The sequence below is a fragment of the Aphelocoma coerulescens genome, chromosome 3 (assembly GCF_041296385.1).
Source record: "Aphelocoma coerulescens isolate FSJ_1873_10779 chromosome 3, UR_Acoe_1.0, whole genome shotgun sequence".
NCBI classification, from domain to species: Eukaryota; Metazoa; Chordata; class Aves; order Passeriformes; family Corvidae; genus Aphelocoma; species Aphelocoma coerulescens.
Window position 1 is genome coordinate 67,532,230 of NC_091016.1, and position 14,915 is coordinate 67,547,144.

The 14,915-nt window shown below is 40.9% G+C and overlaps 2 protein-coding genes across 3 annotated transcripts in view; one reads left to right on the plus strand and one right to left on the minus strand.

Moving 5' to 3' along the window:
• SLC22A3 (solute carrier family 22 member 3) overlaps positions 1-4,912 on the plus strand; it is a 30,628-nt gene extending 25,716 nt beyond the window's left edge. The window contains exon 11 of the mRNA XM_069010713.1: positions 1-4,912. Within this exon, the coding sequence (XP_068866814.1) occupies positions 1-58 (58 nt within the window). The 3' untranslated portion in view covers positions 59-4,912.
• The window catches only part of PLG (plasminogen), a 24,010-nt gene continuing 13,896 nt past the window's right edge, over positions 4,802-14,915 (minus strand). For both annotated transcript variants that reach the window (XM_069010712.1, XM_069010711.1), the window contains exons 10-19: positions 14,516-14,681; positions 13,599-13,765; positions 12,548-12,696; positions 10,964-11,057; positions 9,320-9,440; positions 8,511-8,585; positions 8,034-8,174; positions 6,854-6,960; positions 5,873-6,018; positions 4,802-5,088 (exon numbers count right to left, since the gene is read on the minus strand). In XM_069010712.1, coding sequence (XP_068866813.1) covers positions 4,927-5,088; positions 5,873-6,018; positions 6,854-6,960; positions 8,034-8,174; positions 8,511-8,585; positions 9,320-9,440; positions 10,964-11,057; positions 12,548-12,696; positions 13,599-13,765; positions 14,516-14,681 — 1,328 coding nt within the window. In that variant the 3' untranslated portion in view covers positions 4,802-4,926. The remainder of the gene's footprint in view (positions 5,089-5,872; positions 6,019-6,853; positions 6,961-8,033; positions 8,175-8,510; positions 8,586-9,319; positions 9,441-10,963; positions 11,058-12,547; positions 12,697-13,598; positions 13,766-14,515; positions 14,682-14,915) is intronic.

Genomic DNA, 14,915 nt, shown 5'->3' on the forward strand with positions numbered 1-14,915 from the left:
TCATTTTGGAAAATGTGGCAAGAAACGGAAACACCGGGACACCAACTCTTATATTTGATTTTTGAAGGACAGCACTGAGCTAAGAACTTTGTTCCCATAGTGGGAATTTGTTCTCCACCTGCCACCACTTCAAAATTTGCTGCAGAATATGGATTAAACTTCATGTTCTCCTTCTAAGCACAAGGACATTTAATACAAGTAGTGTATTTTTCTATGAATATGGAATAAATTCTTTTTTTTTTCTGAGTAAACTCTTTGCAAGAAGGCACTGTGGTTCTTCAGAGAGAACAGAACAGCTTTAAAAAGATGCACTGTCCAGCTCAGTGCCCTTGTATTTATTTCTTTATCTGAGACATTTGTTTATTGTTTTGTTAGGATTTCTGTTTGGGTGGGAAGGGTTTAAACAGTACTGCTTGTTTAAGATTTAGATGACCTTGAGGAGGAGAGGGTGACTATTTCAACCTGACCTCCTTTGCCCCTAAAGAATTTGGACAAATAGAAGACATGATAGCTCAGAAAAGAGGGTACCGATCAGGGTGATCAGACCTTTCCCTGGCTGGGAGGGCTGGGAATCAGCAGTGTGCATCAGGAGAACTTCTCTATGGTCTGATTGTCATCCATAGGGACCCTTTTCAACAAAAGCCCTGCTTCCCTCCTTGTTCAAGAGCTTTCTGAAATGCGGCAGCAGTCCTCCTCGCCTTTCCAGGGCTTTATGTAGGGGTCATACCCTGCAGAGGGCATTAGCTCTGTGGGACAGACTGTCCTGCTGCCCACTAGTGCCTTTCCCAGACACAGCTGGGGTTCATGTGACACCCCTCATATCTCCAAGGGAAGGGATTCTCCCTGCTCTCCTCTTTTAAATGCTTTTCCAAACACCTCTCTCAAGAGCATGCTGATTTTTTCCTTTGCACAAATCATGCTCTCTGCCCATCCCTACAAACCAAATTCCTTTACCCTACCACTGCCAAGGTGACCTGCAATTTCTGTCTTCTGTTCATTATCACTATTTGCCATCTTTCTGTCCTGGGGATAATTTTTTGGGGCTATTGACAGAGATGTTAAGCTGTCTTGGGCAGGGCTGAGACAGGAGCTTTGGTTATGGAGGGAAGTGTTAACTGGTCCTTTGAAGACGATGTAACAGAGTAACTCTGGCTCTGCAAGCAGATTCCAGGGACAGACTGCTTTTCCTTTCTCCTGTATGACCTTCATCAAGAATTGTGTCCTGGCCACTGGCTGGTGAACAATACACTCCTTACAGGGAAGGACTTGAAAAGATGTGGCATTCAAAAGGCATCCTGTTACCAACAGAGAAATAAATAAACAAAAGAAAGTCAGTGAGCAGTGGTTAAGGGCCTTATAAGCTCAGAAAAAAACGTATTTAGCATAAGCAAATATAAGACTGAGTTTGGAAGGTTCATACCACAAATGAGTAGCACTATAGTACAGTCAGTGAAACTGAATGACCACTGCTCCAGTCTTACAATCCTAAGAGCACACAAGGATTTCCTATGGTGAGGAATATACTGTAATTTTCTTCAGTTCCCAACTCTCCCTGCCTTTACCCCGCAACTGCCCTTATCAGCGGCCGTTCTGGTGGAAAACAGGACCTTTAATAATAATCCCAGCCTAATGTTTGCACACTTTAGGCAGTTAGTGATAAAGGCCTGTCTTTCAAGGCTGTTTCTAACTTACTCTGAGGCATGGTAAAGGTCAAAGGTATGCTTAGCAAAAGTCAGTAATGACTTAGAGATATGAAACTAAATGAACATCTCACAATATATCCAGCTAATCTAGAAGACAACCCAAGACTGGAGCTACTGATACAGGGAGAAAACTTCTCCTACACCCTGTAGATAGCTGAAGACAATATCCCAAGGCTGGCTGGTAGAGACCAGTCCTGAACTGGAAGCTTTGGCCTGGCACTGGCCAGATGCTGTGTCTCAGTGCAGGGTGTAAAGTGCAGGCACCCAGCCACAAAACTCAGCCCAGCCAGCCCCTACTGAAGGCACCATGGAGACCCAGGTGAAGTAATCACATGTGATGCTGGATGAGCTGAACCACTACTCTCTTCCATTTAGTGTTTCTTCTTTGTGACTTCTTTTTTTTAAAATCGATGTCTTAAACACTTAAGCAGTTTGAGAAGGACTGCAGAGATCTTTTAAAGCTACTACTTTCCAAATAAATGTGATTAATATTTGCCAGTTTCTTCTGTTTGTGGACAACTAAAACATGTTGAGAAGTGAGAGATGCAAAGACTTGTTTCTGCCTTTGAGATTATGCTTTGTTTTGCATAGTATTATGTGTTGCTTCAAAGATAATATAAGTGATAAATTTTGATAGGTAAAGTGTCTAGGGGCAGTGTCAGAATTTTTAATATATTTATTTCTTAAAAATTAATTTTGTAAAGGACAGTAGAAAAAAGCCTGTGCGTATGTTTTGACTTCTAATCTAGTAGCAGTTAGCAACTTCAGGTGGTGTTTGTATTTGATAATTGCTCCTGTGCTAACTCTTATCCCTAACAGGGATTTTGCAAACTGAAAAATCCTCCCATCTCTGTGAGACTTTGTGTTGCCTCATGAAGGTGCAGTGGGTATGTAACGTGGGGTATGGCCAGCGCTTTGGTGACAGTGGGGTTACACTCCTGTGGGCGAGAGAGGACAGATGAGGTGGTGGAACCAGATGAAGAGCTTCAGCGAGGGAGAACCCCAAGGACAACCAGCTGCATGGAGGTGGATGCATGTGGGCATGCAGACCACAGGACAGGCTGTTTGTTTAAAAAAAGTTATTCTAAATTCATGTGTGCCTCAAAGCACTTAATACTTACAGGGATGTCCTACAAGCTTCTCAGGAGGTACAGCAGTGTTTTCCTAAGATGCATGTGTTGACACTAAAATGGCTGTTGTGACCCAGCTCACTCAGTGAGAGGCACCTCTTCAAGGAGGGCCCTAACTCTGTCAGCTATAGCTGTCCTGCATGTGTATCCTCCAGAGGCTCAGTGAGAGATGTGAGGTACACAAGAGACAAAGGGTCACCACACCATCACCAAAGGCACACGAACAATGTGAGCTCAGAAACACAGCTGTGTTCTTCCTGCCAGCAAAGAGGTTTCTTGGACCAACAAACAGGGGGAAGTGCTATTTTGGGTCAAATGTGCCACTGCCACCAAATGTGCTGAGTTACTTCACCCAGACTGTGCAAATGTTTGCCACAGAAAGTGGCAATTTTTATTGCTGCTGACAGTCTGGCAGAAGGAAAAAATCACAACTGGCACTTTTTAAAGGGTTGTGAGGTGGGACTTTTGTAGCAACTCAGGCATGTCCAGGCACTTCTTACCATTTTGGCAAGGAGAGCAGGGCCAATGGTTTCTCTGTCTACAAGCCAGGTATTAACCATGCATTCAACAGTTCACATCTGAAGAGCTTAACAAATCACAGACCAAGCTGCAACACAGAATTTCTGTTGCCAGGGAAGTATTGTACAAATCTCTTGGCTGGCTTAATGATCAAAGTGGATATATACGGAAAATACGCAGGAGGGTATTTGTGTTCAGTGAATCCCTCTGACCAGACAGGTGGGTGGGGTGTGATTTATCAGAGCTATTCCTGCTCAGGAAGGCACTGCCCTGAGATGATTGCATCTCCCAGAATCAGACTCCAGGTGTAGGAACTTCAAAAATCACCCTGCCACCTAACTATGCTTTATAATTCTCATCTCCCTCTAAGGCAATGTGAGAAAACACCAAACCAAAACTCCTAGGATACAAAACATCCCTTCTGTATGTACAGGCATACAAAAACATAAAGACAATTTAAAAATGATGCACAGTTTGGCTTGTCTGGGAGTGCACCTCTCCAGTGCGTAAAATGGACAAGACAAATCCCACCTCACGAAGTAGCACTGTTACTTGGAGTAGAGTCAGCACACTCTTGGGATGCAGGAAGGATGCCATGCAGAGCTGGGGGTCCCCAGATGCCTGTGGGGAGCTCCCTGGTTTATATGCAAGAGAGTCAGTATGTGAGCAGGAGTTCATAGTCAGCAATTGTTTCACCTTGGCAAGCAGGAGTCAAGCTTTTCCTGGAAAGCATTTCAAAAGGTTTAAGCTTTCACTTCCTATAACCACATGTGTACATAATCTTCTTTCAGAGAAGAAAAATGTACATCTTACAGTTATGTAGTCAGATAATGTTATACAAAGAAATAAATGGGTACTGTGGACAACTCAATTTTATAATATGTAAATGCATTGTCACTACTTGTGGTAATCATTGATAGCTATTTCCCTTTCTTGCTAGGGACTAACTTTTATTCACTGTTTTATATCTTTGATGCAACATTTATACTTTTGCTGACACGTGTATTTCCATGACAATAAAAAATACAAAAACACAAACCAAACGTGTTTCCTTCTTTTTTTTCCCCATCCCATGTGTTTAATGCTATCAGATATATCTAATAAAACTTCACAGGCATATAAGACATGCACTGTGAGATTCTTCTTTGGTTTGTAGCATCAAATTGGTAAGAGGTTCAGACAACTCATAGAAAATAAAAAGTGTTCACATTTCTTCATATGTTGGAAGCATAACATCTTGCAAATGATGACCTTAGAAGAAAATGTCATTGTAGAATCTAATATAAGATTAAAATACAGGTGTCCAGTTACAGTTAAGGTTGGGATTTTTGACATGTATTTCAGAGGTGGGTAGGTCTACTGTCAGACATAGAAAACCCCAGAACATATAGAAAGAGGGTAACAGATGGTCAGTTGGGCTTCTTGGTAATGACTATTAATTTGTAGCAATTTAAAATGGATGATCATATTTATTTTGCTTTCTTATGAATGATTGTAGCTTTAATATTGCACTTGGAATCTTGTACTTCTGATGTGCATTCTGCTTTCCAGGAGAGGGCAGTCCATACCCAGGATCAGTTGCTTTCCATCACAGTTTTAATCCAAGGAATATAGTTGGAGACTCGAACATAAACACCAGGTTTCATGGGTTGGGCACAGCCAAGGCCCCAAGAGGTGACTCCATGCTGGACAAATTTACCTTGGTCCAGACAGACTAGAGGTCCTCCACTGTCCCCCTAAACAGAGAAAGAACAGGATGATTCCTTCTTGGACAGACCCATGTGGCCTTCCCACAGGAGGCACAGAAACAGAAGTACCTCCTACATGCGAAGGACGCAGAAGTTATGAGGAAACGCTGGAATTCTAGTAAGGCAAGAGTTGCCTTACTCCATGTTGTTGAACACTTTTGTAAAGTTCACCTTTTCATGTCACCCAGGCACTACATTTATTTTTGAAGTAAGTGGATTTATTGAGAAAGAATCTGATTGCCCTTACAAACTTAAACTGTGCTTCCTCCCTCAGTCTCTTTTCTGAGGTCCTCTTGCATTCCTGTTGTTACTAGATGATCCAGTGGCATTGATACGTGGAAATTCATAGTTCCTTTGGGCCTCGTTTTGCCTGCATGGCAGGCTCCACTGCATCCTTCCTTGACTGCTAACTGAGATGTTGTTAACTGAGCTAGCTTGGACATTTGAGATAGTCTGGCTGAGGCAAGAAAAGGGGCCTGGGGAAAAAAATCAGACCTTTTGTCTTTCTAAGTTGGCTTCCGTACACCTGACTTGTGCACCTGTGTGTTACCATGTGCTCTGTAGTTCAGGCTTATCTGAAAAACTGTCCCACTTCCCAGCAGCAGCCAAGGGAGCAAGGAAAGAGCAGAATATATGGGCATTTTTCAGCTCAGATACCACATGGTGTGGTAACATCCTGAGGATAATTCTGGGCCTCTAAAGATCAAAAAGCAATGCCTTATTTGATTTGAATGTGCTTACAACCAACTCTCATGCTCACAGACTTTCTTACCTGGCAGGTATCTGTGCCACCATGAATATTCCCAGCACAGAGTTCGTGATTGTTGACTCTACCATTCAAAAATTCAGGGCGGTTGCATATTTTATTCTCAATTACAGGAAAGCCAGTTTCTTTTAAGTAGCCATCACCACGAGTACCTTTGCAAATAAAAATGAAACCAAAAAAGAATGACAAAGGTAATTATCATATCCACAAAACACAAATATCCGGATATAGATAAGCAGTAAAATCAGCGTAGTGTGCACTGTGCATACACTTCACAGGCACAATATGAATATATACCAAAATCAGTAACCATTATCAATATTATGGTATTTATATCGCCCTATGCCACCCACCATTGACCTTCCTGCTCTCACAGTAGATCCATGTGGATCCAGTACCCATGGATACTTGTGGGAGTCATTCCCAAGCCATTTTATTTCTCTGTATCTGAGTTTTCTGTGGAAGAAATTAGGTAGAAAGTAAACAGTTGAAAATGACATGATGGGCAAGGAGGCAGAGAAGGTACCGATGCACCTCTCCACAAAGACAGAGTGGGAGGTTTGAAAATGAGGATTTTGTTTGTGTGAGATGCAAACCAGGCTGGTTGGGAGAAAGAATCATGCAAGAGAATGAGCAAACTCACATTTATGTGATTGGGAAACAACCTAAATCTAGAAAAACTTTCCATCCAACTGGGCAAAAGCCCACTTTAGGGAAAAGCATATGTACTGAGAGAGAAGGGACTCCTTAGCTCTGCTTGTCCTCTTGTAGCATCTATTTAGAAGGTTTCAGTTTACATGGCATTGAATGATTTAGCAGAATCCTTGTCAGAGAGAGATAGTGGAAAGACTGGCAGCACCTGATGAATTTTGTTGAAATAAGTTTTTCATCAGTAGCTTGTGTGGGGCACAAAGAGAATCTACTTTGAGTACAAGTATACACCAGTCTCCAAACACGGAGCTTTTAAATGGGTTAATGCTGTCTCACCTTTTGTATCCCCCCATCCCGTCACATAGCACTCCTCTCTTCCTCCTAACACAGAGTTTTCTTTTGGTAAACAAACTGGGATTACATGATTATTAATGACTGCTGGTCTGAAATGAACAAACAGGAACAAGCATTAGCACAATTATAATTAATAGTACTTTCAGGATTCTAAACAGACCTTACACGCATTCAGCCTCTTATCATTTAAATCCTTAGTTTCAGTTAAGGTTTTTTTCTGATGTGCAAAATTGCTTTTAGGCTCTAAACCCTCAGAAAGTGATACACAAAAGGGAAAAGCCTGAAATGGAGAATGACATAAAAAGAAACAACATTAAGCCAGGAGAATGCTTTGACTTAGGCTAATGCATAGCCAACAGAACCTAGTTACAAAACTACTACAAAGGGTATGAATCAGCGGCATTTAACACCTGGATGTTAGCTTGCTCTGTCTGCATTCAGTCTGATTATGAATCACTTTCTGTCGGGACACTTAGCACACAGCAGAACCATCTGACTTGCCTCTGGGTGCAGCTAAAGCTCACTTACAAGGCCACATTTTTATGCTGACCCTGCATGTGTCTTGGATGTGCACTGCAGCCACAGCAGTGGAAGCCCAAGCACCACACATTCACATCTGCTTGCAGCTGCATGGACAAATTCCTTTTGATTGTACAGTTCCACTGAGAGCATTTCTGATGAATGAAAACAGATGCAAGAAGGGCCATACTGGCTATTACATCAAACTCTTTGCCTGCCCACTGGCCAGACCTGCTGGAAGAAGAAATCTCCACACCAAAGCATGGAAACAGCATGGAGTGACATCATGCTAATACTGCAGATTTCAATCATTACCTTATCAGGGTAGAAGCATGTAGAAACACAGACTGAAAGCTCCTCTAGGCATTACCTCCTCCTATTCTGCTGCCACTGCCTCACCTTCCAGCAGCTGACACCCAATGCATTTCCAGCCTGGATAACTGTCCCTAGCACTCCTCCCCTCCCAAGGCAGCCTTTCCCTTTCTGAAATCCTGGAGCTTTTGCAGAAAAGGAAGAAAGAGAGGGTCTCAAATCACTAACTGAACAAAGAGTGTGCAGAAACACTCATTTCTACAACACCAGCAAACACTTTTTAGTCATTTTGTCCCACCAGAACAAAGGAATGCTTCAGGTGAAAGGGTACCTCCTCAATTTGAGCAGAGCAATATCTGCTCTGCGTGGCTCCTTGAACAACTTCTCTACATCACGTATTTGTACTGATGGCTCTGTTGCTACTTCTTTGTGTAATCCAAGGTATACTTTATATGCAGCTGGTCGTGAGGACCTATTGGAAATGATTGCACATGGTGAGCTGATGAATACACAACCAGGACATAGACCACCTACAACATTATTGGGCACCTTGTTATATCAAAGCCAGATAGCCAGCTTTGGAGTGAACTTAATCCCTTACAATGGCACATGAAATCAAATTGGCAGAAGTTATCACTGTCACTCTGTTTTACAGTCAAAACTCAGCTTTAATGAATGACAAATAGACTTGGCTCAATTCTCAGCTGTTTGCAACCAGCTCGGATTGGTTATTGGGTGTCTTTTTTTTCCTCCTGTGATTTTCTATCTAGTGTAAGAAGTTGGTGGTGCAGACTGTAACGATACTTACTTTTCTAAGCAGTGGGCGGCAGTAAGAACCCATTGAGGATCTATCAGAGTTCCTCCACAGAAATGTGAGCCAAAACTGTAATAGAGCAAAAAGGCATGAAAAGGGCAGTGGTTTAAGATGGGGAAGTTAATCCCACTGTATTTATCGGGTATTATTTCTAACATGTGTGCCTTTAAAAACTAAAGATATTATTTCCACAATTTCATTAAGAAATGTTTTGCTTTCCTTGTATAATGTTTCTTAAAATGACAGTAGGGTTTTGCAGGCATTTTTATGAGGTCTTACATAAAAACACTTAGATCTTAATTCTTAGTCAGCATTTCTATTACTGGAAAACCCCATGTGCAGTGAGGTTCACTTTTTTAGAGATTCTGATTTTTCTAGCTCTAATCACAGCCATAAAGCTCTGCAACTGGTCTTGATTCCTAGTTTTATTAATAATTTTGCTAGTAGAATCAAATACTTACATGGAAGGACTGATCAAGAGGTGTACTAGCCATACTGTTGCTTTTATTCATTGGAAACTGATTCTATTGTAGAATACAGTGACAGATTTAAAGTCATTCTGCCTTCTACTGAAAATGTTTTTGAAATTAACAATTTTATTGATCTTCTCGCTGTGTGTCACAGATTAGAATGTTCTTGGTTGTCTAAATGACCTTCTTTAAGAATAGCACATACAATGCTTAGCCTTGAGCTATTTTTAAATTAAAATCAAGTTTAGAATGCTTAAACCACATACTGTAACATCCTATGAGAGGCAATGTTTCCTTGCATGTAGAGTCTAATGTAATGGGGAATAACCATACCTGGTACGGAGACTGATCTGCCAGGGCCAGGAGTGTGGATTTGAAATGCACCCTGCAACAATCCTTTGAGCACACAATTTTGGTCTGAACTTGGATTTTCCACATTCATACTGAGGAGGAGCTTCAGAATAAGAAAAAAAAGTCACTTTAAGGAACTTTAGCAGTTTGATTTACATTCACTATGAACTCACTAAACTCGCAGGTGAACCTGTTACATTTGTCACTTCAGCTTTTGACTCTCTTCAAGTAATTCGATACCATACATCAAGTATATTTTGTTAGGTTACCTTCATCTGGAACACCTAAAAATGCCTAGTAATTTTTTTTTTTTCACATACAGGTCTCAGTGGCCAACAAATTACATGAGTAGCTCTACAGTCAGATAGAAAAAAAGAAACCCAAACCAAAATAAAACAAAAATAGAAGGGGAAGGAGAAGAAAAGAGAGCGAAAGAAGAAATAAATTCTCTCAACATTCTTAAGTGGACTCTTATGGACATCAGCAGTGCAGAAGCTGCACTGGCAGATGTTTTAAACTAATCTTGGTGGTACAGCAGGTGAAATTCTATCGCTGTCTCTAGGAACAAAATTTTGTTAACTTTTATCTCAGGATCATTTGGCACTTCAGATGTCTCTGAGTTATTAAAAAAGGTAGTTCTTATTTGGCCTTGGTAAACTGACTCTTATCAACACAGAATTTAGAATTTTGTCAGCAAAAAGAGCTAACTAATGAAATTAAGGGCAAAAGTCACATTTCCTCTGTTCTTTAGCTTAACATCTCAACAAAAAAACAGTATTAATTTAAAGAAGAAATGGATCATCAAAATTGAATACAATAGTCATGTGAAAATGTAATTTTTTTGCTTAAGAGTCCCAGCCCAACACGTTCACTGCAGTACTACTTTCACAACTACAGTGTGTATAGAAGAACTTTATTTTTCTTGTTTGCTCCATTTTTGGGTTTTGATCTGAGCACATTTTCTTCTGCTCACCTATGAGAGGATAAAGCAGCAAGAAAGTCACCTTTCTCTTGAGAGCTACCTCTCTTCCTTAGCATAGTTTTTGTTGTTGATGGACATGAAAGGACTGGAAATCAAAATGTTATAAAACTTTATCATTGTATACTTTGTTGCACCACCTCATTCAGAGTATGGCTTGATTACAACTAACAAAGACAAAGGGCATCTTGTTGAATATTTAGGGTCAGATGCACTTTGCAGACATCCGATACGGTACAATATCAGAGGAGGGACAATCTGGTTATCATCCAGAACAGAAGCAGACACACATGAGCAGGGAGTGCAAAAATTTTGCTGGGATAAGAGCATGCCTTGTTCAGCAAGGCCACACACAGAGTTATGCCAGGAGATTAGGCAAGAGCAGGGAAAATTTCTGCTGGAATGGCCCATTTTGAAACACATGGCAAAACCCCCTGAGCTTTAGTGGTTCCATATCTTGGGGCTTTCAAGGAAGACCAATTTAAAGACTTCAGACAGAGACCTTGAACATCACTTCCCAAGAGCCTTAATTTCTAATCTAAAGCTATTGCATGTAGATCAGTCTTCCAGACTAATCACCAATTATTCTCCAGTTGTTATAAAAAGGTACAGGAAAGGGAGACACTAGTCTTTAAAGGAATAATTACGGCACTTGGGAATGTCACAGTACTCCCAGGCTTTTCTCGGGTCTGTTGTGTAGCACCAAGGTCCATTCACATCTCCATCAGGATTCCTGCAATACTGTAACAAAGAATAAAGACACCAGCTATTAACCAGGAAATAAAAAGCCAACCAATTAAAGTTTCCAAATAAAATAAAATTAAATTTGGGAAATATTTTTCTAATTTCCTTTTTTACAAGTGATTTCCAAATCCTTTTGTCAAAATTTGTTTCATTTTTCCATTTGCTCAGTGAGTTTAGAAAAGCATAATTAAAAATCAGACTTCTTCAACTGTCTTCAGACAGCAAACTTCACTAGGGCAACCTTGGATCTCTGAGGTCTCAAAAAGTAGGAGACCTTGACCTTGGATGAAGCTTTCTAAAGCACGGAAAAGATCTTCTCCTGCTTTCACTGCAGTTAGTAGGAGCAGTAGGATCAGTCCTGAGGTCTTTTCACATCCACTCTGGCTGCAGGACTCGGGGACAAGTGAGTATTGTGTAAGCTGTTCTTGCACAGCCTGGTGGTCTCTGTGGTGATGCAGGGCTGCAGTGTTCACCCTCATGGGGGTACTGGTTAGCTGAATCGCTCTCTAGGTTTTTCCTGGGCATAGTGATCTCTGCTCAGCACAGAGATCGCACAGAGAACACCTCACACAACTGTGTGCTACCAGGTATCTTTTCTAGTTCCCTTCCCTATCCTGAAATATATCCCAGGTCTTAGAAAAAAAGGAGAAAATATTTGCTACCACGAGTCCCTGACAAATGCAAGAACCAAGAATTTATGGCAGGCAGCTTTTTAGAGGGAGTTTCCCCAATCTGAGCTGGAATTCAACACGGAGTATGTGATTCCATCAAAGAATTGACTAAAGCAAGTTCTAAAGTCATCCACCTGGTAAAAAAGTATTCAGGCTGGCAGCATCAAACAAGCTCTTTTTATCACATACAAAGCTTGTGACAAATTAGGCAAATACTGTATATGGGATATGACAAGTCTAAAGAACAGGTGATGAGTACATTTGCAAGGACTAGGGAGATGAAGGTTAGAAAGGGAGGTTGTCTTACACGATGGCCAGGTACGTTCAGGGCTACCCCTGAATAACGGGCTGCGGCAGAAGCTGGAGGGCTGAGGGGGAATTACTAGAGGATAGGGGGGCTACAATCCATCAGCTTTATATCTCAAGGAACTTGCACTGAACACAGGATTCATCACCATCTCACCTGTCCCTGGTATTACTGAAACCTAAGACCCCAGGTGTTCTTCCTGTCAGAGGAGACAGAGATGCTGCACACAGACCAACTCTGGTTAGTCCTCGGCAGTGGGGAGAAGAAAGTACCCATCTGAAGCCCCTTGGCTGTCCTGCAGAAGCATTCAGTAGAGCTTCTGGGCGTCTCTGTGTCCCACAGAAGTACAGATTGGTCACACCAGCAAGAATTATCACAATCAGGTTTTTAGACTGGACTGAGGAAAAGAAATTAATTAACAAAGACCTGTCACAAAATGCTTGCTGAGGGACCCTGAAAAAGACAGGCAAAGCTCAATGACAACAAGTGTTGAATGAACAGTTGTTTACATTTTTATCCAGGCCTGCTCTTGGATGAGTTGTGGGAGTGAAATAGTCGTGGCTATGAGGTCTCTGAGAACTCCACTCTTGACAAGTCCTGCCCCTCGCAGTTTTTGCCACTGTGCCACGGTAGTCTACACCATTTTCATTAATGCAGTCTGTGAAAAGTGAAGAAAAGGAAATGGTTGTTAGCTGTGAGCTATTGGGCCACATTTGTACTTGATGGTGGTGAAGCAGAGAGAAATTTGAGGAAATACTACTAGAGTTTGCAAGTCCTACACAATATGTAGACAAGGAAAGAAGAGCAACATAGTGTCAATGATGACTAATGATGACATTTTAATTTCCTTGTATTTTAAGAGTTTTATTCATGATCACAAAAGTCATAAATCGAAGAAGCCTACATTCAGTTGATCCTTCATAACTCCATAAATCAGGAATACAATGACCATACACTCATAAAGTGTTTCCCTTGCAGACACTGATATCTGTCCATTGCCCCATTTTACAGTAGGTAACAAGCAGTAACACGTACTCAGTCAAAATTATTAACCTTCTAACCAGAGAAACGTGTCATAGCAAAAAAACCTAAAAAACCCATGAAAGCTGCAGTACTCTAACCATCTACTGCATAACAAAGTTGCATCTGAACTGAATCAAAGAAAAGCCGGCTGTCCTATGATGGGAAATGGAACCCTGGAAATAACAATGCATGGCACAGGAAAAGACTTTTTGGAGCAGTTGCCAGCAAAATGCCATCACTGCTGCATTTTCTGTCATTGCTAGTTGCCCTCCCACTGTGGAGTGTGGAGACCGGTAGCCATCCTCTTCCTTGAGTTTCCAAAATTGTCAGATGTAGCAGGTAGAAGATGTGATATTAGTCTAAAATCTAATGCAGAAACCCCACTATAACATGAAGAGAGTGGATACAATACTATATTAAATTCTGTATTTATTTTGAGTTTCCTGTATTTCATGCTCATTAAATTCTTGAAGATGCTTCCATAAAAACCAGCTTCCTGGTTATGAGCATTTCTGGGGAAGCTGAAAGTATTCTCACCAGGGCTTGTTTCCAGTGTTGTCTGAGGAGGCTGAGGTACAGTCTGTAGCCCTTGGCCATCACACTTCTTCAGGGCACAATACTCCCACCTCACACTGGGGTCGGTGGTGTAGCACCATGGACGGCTGTCGGCATCCGGGTTTCTGCAGTAATTTTGGCTCAGGCCCCTACAAATGCAAACATATTATATTCCTATCCATGCCACTGCTCTGGGGAGAGCTCAAAAGAACATTTTAGAAAGCAGATCTGCTATGGAGTCATATATCATTTATTATGTGCATTCTGTCATGGCCAGTTGAAATCGTTTTGGCAGCAGAAAGAAATCAGGATACATATATCAAATATTTAAATATGTCAATAGTTATTCACTGACTAACACTTATAGTAGAATAAAATTTTAAAATCCAGAGAAGTAAATTCCTACATTTATAGTACAGATATTATTTATTTTATTTTTTCAAATACAGTAATAGCTTTTAAAAAGGAATACGTTTTGCATTTTGCAAAAAATGAATGATACATATTAGGAATAAGAAAACAACCTATCCCTTCCTCAAAGCTCTAATGACTTGCAGACTAGGAAGCAAAGAATTATACTCATGAATAAATTAATGTATAGAAACAGTTCATTTCAGCATAAGGGAAAATTTATGTTAACTATTAATTGCTTTAGAAGCAATGCAGAAACACACAGTTAATTAGTCTAAAGTATAATAGTGACAACTGTGGTTTCTTTCAAGATTAGGTTGATAAAAAACATTTCCATGATAAAAAAAGAAGAAAAGGAAGGGATTATTTCTATCAAGTACACTCCCTTCCCAGCTTTATAATCACCGTTGTGCAATGATGATGCAAATCAAAACAAGTTCATGAATGATCATTGTCCAATGAAACCTGGAAATGGGAAATACACATACGCATTTGGGAAGTTCTCTGCTGTTTTGTTGTGCCGGTGAGGCGACATTGAGCTCCAGGCTTGACATCTCTTTCCCGTGAGAGTGAAAGAAGCTGTACCACGGTAAGTCACCCCATTGCCCTGATAGCACTCCTCAGTAACTTGAGCCTGCTCAGGCACATCAACAGCTGTAGTGAATAACAGAAACCAATCTCTTGCATCTTAATACTTTGACATTTATATTGGAGCATAGAAAGACAACAGAAAACAACAAGCCAGAGTGTTTCATTGACCACCACAGCACGCTCTCTGTAACAGAATCCTTCTCAGACAGTAGATCAAAAGGAAGATTTCAAAGGATGTTTGCAAAAATTTAATGATATGCTCTGAAAGCACTTGTACACCAATTTTGCTGTCATGCA